Source organism: Macaca thibetana, chromosome X (genome assembly GCF_024542745.1).
Source record: "Macaca thibetana thibetana isolate TM-01 chromosome X, ASM2454274v1, whole genome shotgun sequence".
Taxonomy (NCBI): Eukaryota; Metazoa; Chordata; class Mammalia; order Primates; family Cercopithecidae; genus Macaca; species Macaca thibetana.
In genome coordinates, this window is record NC_065598.1 from 148,304,702 (window position 1) to 148,316,796 (window position 12,095).

Sequence of the window (12,095 nt, forward strand, 5' to 3'; positions counted from 1 at the left end):
CGAACACCCCAGGTCACACACTGAGCCACTGCCCATGAGGTGCCCCTACCCAAGGCTCATAAAGCAGCTGGGGGCATGCAGGGCTGGTACCCCAACTTCTCGGGGGCAGTGCAGGATAGACTCTTGCTAGCCCTCCCCACAAAGTCCACTCCCCAACCCCAGCAGGACTCCAGAAGAGGCCACGCAGAACCCCCTTGCAAACAGGCACCAGCTCACTTGCTGAGCCAAGCCCGCGCTGTTTATCCTGAAACGCAATGCAAATCTACAAGGCCTTCACAAATGCCTCCAAGACCATGCCCATACCTCTTCTTCTCTCTTCCTGTCCCCCTCCTTCCCTCACCCGTGGCAACCCCTTTCCTCTCCTCCCTCCTCTGTGGCAGGGCTGGTGATGTCCGCCATCACCGTCATCATCCTGGTCCTCTACTTTGTGATCGAGACGTTTGTTTTGGAAGGCCGGACATGGCTGGCAGAGTGCACACCGGTCTATGTGCAATACTTCGTGAAGTTCTTCATCATTGGTGTCACTGTGCTGGTCGTGGCTGTCCCAGAGGGCCTGCCACTTGCAGTCACCATCTCCTTAGCTTACTCTGTCAAGGTAATCATAAAACTTACAGTTGATACTGTTTACAGACTAGGAAACTGGGGTAAGAAGTCATTGGGCGCCTTGGCAGCAGTATAAACTGGAGGACATTTAGGATGGCTCAAGGGAGGAGAGGAGGTGCCGAGCAGGGACCCAGGGGGCAGCTTTGCTGATCTGTCAGCTCAAGTCCCTGGGCATGAAATGCGCCAGAAAGCAGGCAGGCAGTGGAATACCCAGGGGTCAGCATCTGCACAATGTGGGCAGTAGGACGGAGGGGCCGGGAGGCAGTGGGGAGGCAGGGAATCAGCAGAGGGCCTGGGACACTGGGAGGCAGTGGGAGGAGTGGAGGGAGCCAGGAGTGGGGTGGTGGGGTGGGAGAGCTGCAGGTCTGGTGGGTGGGTAACTGAGAGGGGGCTCGGGCAGGGAAGGTCCCAGGTGCTCATCCCACCCCCACCGTTGCATGAGGTTTCTGATGCCTTATAGCCTTGCTATTGGCTCAGGGCTGACCGAGGTCCCCAGTGTTCTTAGTGCCACACGTGGAGCTAACTGAGCAGAACAGAGTCGTGCGGTGTTTGTGTTGACATCTCTCACTCCCCCACCCCAACAAGCACCTGGGCCAAATGCCCATACCCTTGCCCTTTGCAGAAAATGATGAAAGACAACAACCTGGTGCGCCACCTGGATGCCTGCGAGACCATGGGCAATGCCACAGCCATCTGCTCTGACAAGACGGGCACACTTACCACCAACCGTATGACCGTGGTCCAGTCCTACCTAGGGGACACCCACTACAAAGAGATTCCGGCCCCCAGCGCCCTGACCCCTAAGATCCTCGACCTCCTGGTCCATGCCATCTCCATCAACAGTGCCTATACCACCAAAATACTAGTGAGCTGGGGCAGAAGCGGGCGGGCAGGGCTGGGGGTGGGAGCAGCGGAGGGACCTGGCCAGGTGCCAGGTGAGCTGTTGCAAGGTGCTCATTAGGCCCCCCCTTGAGAACTTTGGCCCAGAGCCACAGTGGTCTCTGGGGTGCTGCTTACCCTCCTGCCCATCCCTGGCCTCACAGGTGGCTCTGGCTGGGAAACTGCCTGTAGCTAAGGCAGACCTTCCCCTGCTCCCCGCCTCCCACACCCTAACAATATGGTGACCACAAGGGGACAGAGCTGGGGCTCCAGGGGCAGCATGGAGGGTGGTCACAGGCCCCCAGTGCCATGCTAGCCCTCCTCATCTTGCAGCCTCCTGAGAAGGAAGGCGCCCTCCCACGCCAGGTGGGCAATAAGACGGAGTGCGCCCTGCTGGGCTTCGTCTTGGACCTGAAGCGAGACTTCCAGCCCGTGCGCGAGCAGATCCCGGAAGACAAGCTTTACAAAGTATACACCTTCAACTCGGTCCGCAAGTCCATGAGCACAGTCATCCGCATGCCCGACGGTGGCTTCCGCCTCTTCAGCAAGGGGGCCTCAGAGATCCTGCTGAAAAAGTGAGTGAGCAGCAGGGAGGTGCCGGGGTATGTGCAGAGTTTCTGATGCTATTGTTGTGGTAAAAGAGGCCAAACATAAAATTCACCATTTCAACCACTTTACAGTGTCCAGTTGAATGGCATTAAGCACATTCATAATATCATGCAACCGTCACCACTAACCAGTTCCAAAACACCTCCATCACCCTGGAAAGAAACCCCAGACCCATGAGCAGCCCTCCCCACTCCACTCCCCAGACCTGGCACCCACTCATGTGCTTCCCGTCTGGATGGATTTCCCTGTCTGGACATTTCCTATCAAGGGACTCATACAGTGTGTGGCCTTTTGTGTCTGGTTTCTTTCCTTAGTGTAAAGTTTTTCAGTTTCACCCAGGTATTAGACCTTCCTTTTTTGTTTTGTTTTGTTTTGTTTTGTTTTGTTTTGTTGCTCAAGCCATCCTCTTACCTCAGTGTTCCGAGTAGCTGAGATTACATGTGCATGCCACCACGCCCAGCTAATTTTTAAATTGTTTGTAGAGCTGGGGTCTCATCATGTTGCCCAGGGTGGTCTTGAAGTCTTGGGCTCAAGCGATCCACCCATCCCGTCCTCCCTAAGTGCTAGGATTACAGGAATGAGCCACTGCGCCCAGCCCAAACTTCCATTCTTTCTAAGGCTGAGTAATATCCCATTGTATGGTAAAGCACATTTTGTTGGTCCATTCATTCATTCATCTGTGTACCAGTATGTGAGTCGTTTCCACCTTTTGGCTGTCGCGAGTCACGCTGCTGTGAACATTCATGTACAAGTTTTTGTTTGAACCCATGTTTTCAATTCTTTTGCGTGGACATCTAGGAGAGAAATGACTGGCTCGTGGTGTCCACCAAACTGTTTTCCACAGGGGCAGCAGCATTTCACATTCCCACCAGTGACATAGGAGGGTTCCACCTTCTCCCCATCTTCAACAGCACTTATTTTCTGGTGTGTCAGTGCTGATGGGGGGGCCATCCTTGTGGGTATGAGGCAATATCTCCTGGTGGTTTTGATCTCTTTTGATGTGCTGAGTGGCCATTTGCCTGTCTTCCTTGGGAAAATGTCTGTCCCAGCCCTTGGCTTGGTGCTGAGTTGGGTTGTTCGTCCTTTTATTGGTGGGCTATAATGTTCTTTATGTATTCCAGATCCTAGATCCTTATCAGCTATGCGATTTCTACACATTCTGTCCCATTCTGTGGCCTGTCTTCACTCTCTTGATAGTGTCCTTAGATGCACAAATGTTTTAAATTGTGATGACGTCCAGTTGATCTATTTTCTTGTTGTTGCTTAGAGATGATGAAAATTTTCTTAGAGATGATGCAAATTTTCTGGAATTGGAGACTGGTGATGGTTGTGCAACTCTGTGACTATACTAAAAACCATTGAATTATCTACTTTAAATGGGTGGACTGTGTGGTGCGTGAATTATATCCCAATAAAGCTATTAGAACAAAGTGAGGGAGAGCGCACAGCGTCACCTCCAAGTGCTCTGGCTTCCCCACTCCCACTCAGCCTTCCCGCACTCCACACCCTTGGCCTTGGCGTCTCTGTCCCCCACCCACCTGGCTCCTCATGACTGCCATCCCAGGGCCCTCAGGGCAGGGTCCTCTGCAGAACGCCCAGGGCTCCCCAAAGGCCCAGGCCCAGCCCTCCTTCCTGCATTCAGTGGACTGGACCACCAAGTGCACCCTGCCTGACCTCCCCACCCACAGCGCTCTCCCGAGAACTCTGCCAGGCGCAGCGTTCACCGCCAGGGCCAGGACCACCTCCTCCCTGGAGCCATCCCTGCTGGTGTGGGGGCCTCAGCCCTCTTTCTGTGCTGCTTTTTTGGTGGGCACTGGGGGACACTGAGGCACTGAGGATAAAAGGCCCAGCCCAGCTTCACTCTGCTGGCTGTGCATACATGAGCAAGTTACTCCCCCTACTCCCATGCCTCAGCTTCCCCGGCAGCATGGAGATCACAGAATACTTATCTCTGGGGAGGGGTGTGAGGACTCTGTGGGTGATTCCACATCCGTAGGAGGCCCTCCGTCTGCACAGCTTCTGTTATGATAATTTCCTTCATCACCAGCCTCCTGTTGAGTGGCAGCACCTGGCACTCACAGCCCCACTGGCTTCTTCCACCACGCCCACCTCTGTGGCCCTCAGCTCCTTTGCTCCCTCCTCTCCCCACCTGAATCCTCCTAGTCCTGTCCCTTTTGAGAAACTCCTGGAGTCATGAGTGCTCTACTGAGGCTGTGGCTGCCTGAATGTGGTTATAGCGATTGTCCACAGACTTCAGTTTTTGCCCATGTTCCACCCCCTTGTCCCATGAAGTCTCTGGTGGAGCTGCCATGAGCCGCATACTCCTGCCTCCCTCTCTCCTGGTCTCTCAGCCTGCAGCAGTGCATGAGTGTCCTGGTGCCTTCAAGCAACAGAAATGGATTCTCCCCCAGTTCTGGAGGCCAGAAGTCCAAATCAGGGCCTGGGCAGGGCTGAAGCCCCTCCAAAACATCTCAGGCAGGACACATCCTGCCTCCTCCAGCTTCTGGTGGTGGCCGCCAGTCCTTGTGTTCCTCGGCTTGCAGCTGCCCCTCTCTAATCTCTGCCTGTTGTCACACAGCGTTCTCCCTGTGTGTCTGTGTTCTCACACGGGGCTCTCCTCTCTGATAAGGACCCCAGTCCTTGGCTAAGCCGCCAATCCAGTGTTACCAGAGCTGTTTCCTGTTGTTCTCTCCCCACCTCCACCTCATCTCTGCCCACCCCCTGCCTAGGTGCACCAACATCTTAAACAGCAATGGCGAACTCCGAGGCTTTCGGCCTCGGGACCGGGACGACATGGTGAGGAAGATCATTGAGCCGATGGCTTGCGATGGCCTCCGCACCATCTGCATCGCCTACCGGGACTTCTCTGCAGGCCAGGAGCCCGACTGGGACAACGAGAACGAGGTCGTGGGTGACCTCACCTGCATAGCTGTCGTGGGCATTGAGGACCCCGTGCGGCCCGAGGTAGTCCCTGCCTTCTCTGTGAGCTGCCCTGGTAACTGTGCCCTCTGCCCGAGCTTGTCCAGACTGGTAGGGGTGGCCTTCCTTCACACATAGTTGCTGCGGTCCCTCCGTAGTACACTTGAGCCCTGTCCTGGGTGCTCTCGCCCTGGCACCCGCACAAAGGCTCTGTCTTGCCTGCTGGAAGGCCTCTCCTGCTTGGCCTATGGGCCCAGCTCAGGCTCCACCTTCTACCAGGTGAGAAGGTGGCAGTGGCAGAGAGACCGTCGACATTTGGGATCTGATCTGCCCAGGACTGATGGACTGGAGGTGGTGCTGAAGCCTGAGGGGACACAGGTTTGGGGGACAGGGTGGGCGTTTATTGCTTGAGAGTTTGGCTGGGGCTACTCAACAGTCAGGACGTCCCGTGGGGAGCTCATAGCAAAGGTCCTGGTGGGAGAGGGAGCCCAGAAGCATATCTCCATATGGACGATGCCACCAGGGGAGTCCAGACGAGGGAGACCTTGAGGTCTGTGTGGCAGATGGCACAGCCTTGACGCTGGGAAGTCACTTTGTTGTTGAAAGATCCCAGAGCCTGGAGGGATCCAGGCCTGGAGGATGGCCAGCCCCGGAGGGAGAGTGTAAGGTGTGGGGTACCCCTCTGTCTCCCCAGGGCCTCTGCATGGCACCCACCTCTGTCAGAAGCAGGGCCACTTTGATCCTGCCTATCACCCTGAGAACTTGTATTTGTAGGAGCCACCCTGGGGGTGCAGGTGTAACCCGGGAGGAGAAGCTTCTGGGCTCTCCTTTGGGAGACAGGTATGCATGTATTGGATCACGTAGCAAAGACACTTGATTCAAAGACAGTGCATCTAAACACCAGCCATGGGGTCATGTCAACAGAGCAGCCCTGCGCCCCGAGGAGAACATGGTCACTACGCCTGGAGAGGGAGCACCTCAAACCTGCCCTGGGAGAAAATGGGTGGTAGCGGAGGACAGGGGAGAGAAGTCCAGCGAGGGCAATGGGCCCCACGATGGTGGGCAGTGGCGTGAGTCCCGGACCCCGCTGAGCCTGGGAGAGCAGAAGGAGAGGGTGCTGGTGAGGTGAAGCAAGGCCACACTTGGGGACAGGCTTAGAGGCCTTTCCCTTCAGGAGCCATCGAGTCCCTCTGTTGGACCAGGGAGCAACTGAAGCACGGAGCGGAGGAAGGAATCTTGCCAGAGGGTCCTGGGGAAGAGGGCCAGCTCCTTCTCAGCTTTCGAGTGGCTGAGAGAGAGTCCAAGTGGTAGACCACAGTGACAGGGCCAGGCTGTGGAGGCTGGGCAGACCCCCACAAAGACTGGCCAGCCTGGTGGTGGCTGAGGACACACAGAGGGCCCAGTGAAGCCCTGGTTGCCAACGACAGGCAGTAGGCACAAGGGCCTCACTGAAACCTGCCAGGGTGCTTGGAGATGTGGCACGGCTGCAGCCAGAGGAGGGCCCGCAGGGCTGGGCCCTGGGGGGGCCACAGGAAGCCTGTGGCAGGGGTGGTATTGATGCTGGAGCTGGGCCAGCGGGGGGCACTGGCAACTTCTCCAGACACCTGGCTGGCTGCTGCGCTGTGGGGCCTTGGGGAGAAGGCAGGGAGCAGGGCTGAGCAGGCGAGGAAGGACAGCCTGGCCTGGCCCTTTGGGGCCCTTTGGGGGTTTCTTCCTTTGGGGAAGAAACCGGGCTACACACACTGGGCCTGAGGAGGCGGGAGGCCTGGGTTCGCAACTGCTGGTTTTCAGGCTCGTCACGGCCACTTGGTGGCAGCAGAGGGTGGCTTCCAGACGTTTCAGGGCCAGGCATTCACTGGCTCAGAGGAGAATTGTCTTTCTGTGGCTCATGATCTTGTTATCCAGCACCCCAAGATCCTCAGAGAGTAGAAAGTGTCCCCGAGGCTGACAGCGAGGCCACTTGGTGGTATTCGCTGCAGGGACCATTGGATCACTCTGCCACAGCCTGAAGCGGGGCCCCAGCTGTCTCCCTGGCAAAGGTCACAGCCCCCCTGCCCATGGCCTCAGGGGCTGCCAGCATGCAGGGACTCCCAGGTCAATGTCCTCCCCTGGCCTCTCCCGGCTGCCCCGCCCCTGGCTCCTGCTCTTGCGTGTCTACTCCACCCACCCCAGGCTCCCTAGGCTTCTGCACTCACCCGACAGTGCTCACAAGCCCCACTGCCTAGGCTTGACCTCCTCATTCAGGTTCCCAAACTCTGAACCTGGCTCCTCTTCTCCTCTCCCCTTGCCCCTCCACCTCAGTGGCATCAGCTGCCTGACCCTGTCTCTCTGTCTCTGAGCCTGAAGAGCAACTCCCTGTCCCCCCACCACTGGGACAATGCCACCACCTCCCGGCCGGTCTCCTGGCTTCCCGCTCTCAACCCTGTGCAGTGCTTTCCACTCAGCACTGGGGAACCTCTTTCTCTTTCTCCAGAATCTAATATGATGCAGGTAGCCCCCAACTTTTAACAAATTTTTAACTTGGTGCAAAGGCGATGCGCATTCAGCAGAAACTTTACTTCGAGTCCCATACAACCATTCTGTTTTTCCCTTTCAGTGCAATGTTCAGTGAGTTACATGAGATAATCAGCACTGTATTCCACAGTAGGCTTTGTGTTCAATGCTTTTGCCCAACTGTAGGCTAATGTAAGTGTTCTGAGCACGTGTAAGGTGAGCTGAGCTAAGCCATCTCTGACTTATGGTATTTTCAGCTTATCATGGGTTTATCGGGACCTAACCCCATTGTAAATTGAGGAGCATCTGTGTTTGAAAAAGGAAATGTGCACTACACAACCAAAGCTATGTTCTGCTTCCCCTGGAGAGGAGAGAGATATGTTGTCCTGCAAAACTACACTAGGAAAAAGATTAACTCCTGAGAAAAATGTCTTAGGTTTTATATTGTTTTAAAATATCATAATAAGCTACAGAGGCAAGTGAGAGAGGAGTCCAGGTGCCCACCCTAGCCGTGGTGGACCCTCTGGCTACCTGGGAGCCCTCAAGGTGGCTGAGGGTGCGAGGCCCCCTCCTCCTTCTTCTTTAGAGCTATGTCCCCTGCCAGCCTGTCTGTAACCCAGGCTGACCCTGGCTCAGCAGCCCCGTGTCTGTTTTCCAGCTGGAAAATGAGGTTGACAGAGCTGGGTGATTTCTATGGTCACCCAGGTGACCTTTCCAGACGTGAGTCTGATGGTGCCCCTGAACAGCGTAAAGCTTCCAGTGACTTTTCCCTGCCATGCTTCTGCCATCAGGGCCTGGATCTGTGTCGTCACTGGTCCCCAGGGCCTGGCACTCCCAGGGCCTGACACAGTGAAGGAGGCAAGCGCCTGCTCATTGCGGCTTGGCTGGGGCGGGACAGCCCTGCCACCCTCTGGGCCTCCTCTGGGCCCATGCCTCCACAGGGGCCCTGCATGGGGACCCATGGTTTGGCTTTACTGTCATCTCTGCTGGACTTTGGGCTGGCCGCAGATCTGATGGAGGAAGGGGTACTGCTTCAACCCAAAATACGTCTTGCCTCGATGACCCCACCCACCTCTCTTATCTCTTCTAGGTCCCTGAAGCTATCCGAAAATGCCAGCGTGCTGGCATCACAGTCCGCATGGTGACTGGAGACAACATCAACACGGCCCGGGCCATCGCAGCCAAATGTGGCATCATCCAGCCCGGGGAGGACTTCCTGTGCCTGGAAGGGAAGGAGTTCAACCGACGGATCCGCAACGAGAAAGGCGAGGTAGCACCCAGCTGTCTGCCACCCCAGACCCTCCTCTCCTCCCCCCAGCCCCCTGTGTGCCCGCCCTAGCTCTGCAGCGTCCTTGTGCTTCCCCTCCCCAGATAGAACAGGAGCGGCTGGACAAGGTGTGGCCCAAGCTGAGGGTGCTGGCCCGGTCATCTCCCACCGACAAGCACACGCTGGTCAAAGGTAGCCGAGGTCCCACACCCCTTTCCTGGGGTGGCCAACCTGAGGTTGTCTGCTTCCTGACACCAAAAGCCAGGTTCCCAAACAGGTCCCCAGGGCCTGCCTAGGAAGCTGGGTCCATTTGTCCCATTAGCCCAGAGCAGCAGGGCAGGGGCCCATGAGGGAACTGGGGTTCGGGGAGGGCCAGTGACTCACTCCAGGTCACACAGCGAGTCTCTAGAAGCAGTGGGTCTAGAGCCAGGGACCCAGGGTCGTGTCCCCAGGCCCTAAGCAGATCCCTACCCTCCCACCCTGTCACTCAGTGAGACTTGCTTACTTATTTGGGGGTAGGAGATGATCCAGGTGACAGGGAGCACAGAAGACTGGGACAGTCAGGACGGGGCAATCCTGAAGGGTTTTCACAGCCAACCTACCCCCATAGCTCCCTGGGCTACACAGGGTTGTGGTGACAGATGGCCCCAGCCCTGCCCTGCCCTGATTTGTCTTGCAGGGATTATCGACAGCACCACTGGCGAGCAGCGGCAGGTGGTGGCTGTGACAGGGGATGGCACCAACGATGGGCCGGCCCTCAAGAAGGCGGACGTAGGCTTCGCCATGGTAAGCCACCTGGTGCCAGCCCAACTCACCATGGCAGATGGGGCCAGCGTCTGTCCCATGGACATTAGCTTTGTACCAGGAAGTGGGAGCCAGTGTTGGGGCAGGTTACAGAGTGCCTGAAGGTTCTTTCTCTCACATCCTGGCCACTTGGGCCGGCGTGGGCTTGGCCAGTCAGGGGACATGTGGTTAAAGGCATCTGCTGTGATGCCCAAGGTGACAGTGGGCCCCAGACATACTGTGGAGAAGAAGGGGAATGGGGGGCAGGGGCTCATCACTGATGGCATTGCCCACCCCCAGTCCTCTCTAAATGGACTGTCATCCCCAGATGAGGTAAGCAGAGTCCCCAGATGTGCTCTTCCTCTGCACTTCCTTCCTGTTGCTCACCCACTGAGTAGGGTGGCCCTGCAGACACCACCCGCATGGCAGGTTGCAGCCCCTCAGTGGCCCCACAGCCACTGAAAACAGCCGCTGAAGGCAGCAACCTGGCGAGCGCCTCTCCCTGCCCTACCGAAAAGGAGTGCCACCCGGGGAACCCAGCCCAGTCCTTCCCAGCACCTGTAGCCCAGAAGGGAGCTCCAGCCCAAGCTTCAAGAGGTGGCAGCTGTCACAGGGCCAGGCTTGGGGCAGAGGAGAGGGCTGAGCAGCTTGGCACAGCTGCAGCTGCGCCTGCATGGGCAAAGACCCACCCGCCCAGGGTGTCCTCATGTAGGACTTCCCACGGCTCCTTAGCCAGCAAGCGTCTCTGGAGTGCTAAGAACAGACCACACTGCTTGGTGGCCACGTGGTGGCAGCTGGGCTTTATGTGTTTATGAGCAAAGCCCCCCTCACTGTGACATGCGACAACTTACTGTTCATAGTACTAGAATGTGTTGCATAAAAACAACAACAACAACAAAAACAATGCTGTTCTTGGCTTTGGGGGGCGGGGTGGGATGTTATTCAGAAGGGGAGGGCAGGGAGTCAGCCCAGGTAGGCCAGGTGATCGGGGGGTCTGGGGAAGGGGCCCCCACAAACACTCTGTGTGTGTGAGTGTGTGTCACCCTGCAGGGCATCGCAGGGACCGACGTGGCCAAAGAGGCCTCCGACATCATCCTGACCGATGACAACTTCACCAGCATCGTCAAGGCCGTCATGTGGGGCCGTAACGTCTATGACAGCATCTCCAAGTTCCTGCAGTTTCAACTGACGGTCAATGTGGTGGCCGTGATCGTGGCCTTCACAGGCGCCTGCATTACTCAGGTGGGTACTGGGGGCTGCCACGCCCCCACTGTAGGACACCTGGGCTCAGGCCTGAGGGCCAGATTGTGAGAGTGAGGGTTTTGTTTTCTTTGCTGCAGATTATTTTAGTTGACATCAAATTCACATGCCAAAAATTCACCATTTTCAAGTATACAATTCAGCACTCAAATTTTGAGAACATTCACCATGTTGTGCAACCATCGGCTCTATCTAGTTCCAGAAGACTGTCATCATCTTAAAAAGAAACCCTGTGCTCTTGAGCAGTCATCTCCCCATTTCTCCCCCAAACATCCCAGCCCCCAGCAACCACTCATGGGCTTCCTGGGTCTATGGATTTGCCTGTTCCGAACGTTTAATTCCTGTGGGATCAAATCATATGTGGCCTCTTGTGTCTGGCATCTCGCTTAGCACCGCGTTTTCAGGCTCACACACACAGAGGGCAGGACCTTCTGCCTTTTCATGGCTTCATAACACTCCATGGCACAGATTTCCACATTATGTACGTCTGTCCTGATGGACACATGGCTTGTTCCCAGTTTTTGGCTCCTGTGAATGGTGCTGCCAGGAGCATCTGTGTATGAGTTTCTGCATGGGCTGTGCATCCCATGGGAACCCTTTCTCAATAGTCCCATTTTCCCCATTGGTGAGTGTCCAGATGTTCTTCGCCCCCCGCCCTTAGAAAGAGGGGGGCAAATAAATACCTATTTGTTGCTGACAGGGATTTAAATTGCCTGCTGATCAACTTCGTCTTTTCAAAAAAATTTTTTTAATTGAGATAAAAATCACCTAACAAACTTCACCAGAACCATTTGAACCTTATGAAAGTACCTAACTCAGAGGTTTATATTCCTCCATAATGTCGAGCAACCATTGCCACTGTCTATTCCCAGAACACTCTCATCACCACCCCAAAAGGACACCCAAACCCCGTGAGCAGTCACTCTCTACTCCCTGAACCCCAGCCCCTGGCACCCACTCATCTGCTTTCTCTCTCTATGGATTTGTCAGTTCTGGAAGTTTCCTATGAATGGAATCAGACAGTACGTGGCCTTGTGTGTCTGGCTTCTGTGAGGCTGATTTTTAACCAACAACTCAGAGGAGCTGAGAAGGAAGGTCCAGTTCAGAGTTTCTGCCTCCTCCTGCCCCTGAGGTGCAGGAGACAAGGAGAGCAGCCCTCACTCTGTTGCCCCCAGTGGCAGACCCCATCGTCGGGCTGTTTTGTGGTCTGGGGTTTTTCACCTCCTGCGAGGGATTTGGAGCACACCTGCTGCCAGGTGAGAGAAGGGAGGCGGGCACATGA

At 56.1% G+C, this 12,095-nt stretch overlaps 2 protein-coding genes across 4 annotated transcripts in view; one reads left to right on the forward strand and one right to left on the reverse strand.

Moving 5' to 3' along the window:
• Positions 1-12,095, reverse strand: part of HAUS7 (HAUS augmin like complex subunit 7) — a 143,080-nt gene that overhangs the window by 97,154 nt on the left and 33,831 nt on the right. The window lies entirely within an intron of this gene.
• Positions 1-12,095, forward strand: part of ATP2B3 (ATPase plasma membrane Ca2+ transporting 3) — a 63,705-nt gene that overhangs the window by 30,646 nt on the left and 20,964 nt on the right. For all 3 annotated transcript variants that reach the window (XM_050775302.1, XM_050775301.1, XM_050775300.1), the window contains exons 9-16: positions 381-595; positions 1,226-1,468; positions 1,816-2,057; positions 4,821-5,055; positions 8,594-8,773; positions 8,875-8,962; positions 9,450-9,556; positions 10,604-10,795. In XM_050775302.1, the coding sequence (XP_050631259.1) occupies positions 381-595; positions 1,226-1,468; positions 1,816-2,057; positions 4,821-5,055; positions 8,594-8,773; positions 8,875-8,962; positions 9,450-9,556; positions 10,604-10,795 (1,502 nt within the window). The remainder of the gene's footprint in view (positions 1-380; positions 596-1,225; positions 1,469-1,815; positions 2,058-4,820; positions 5,056-8,593; positions 8,774-8,874; positions 8,963-9,449; positions 9,557-10,603; positions 10,796-12,095) is intronic.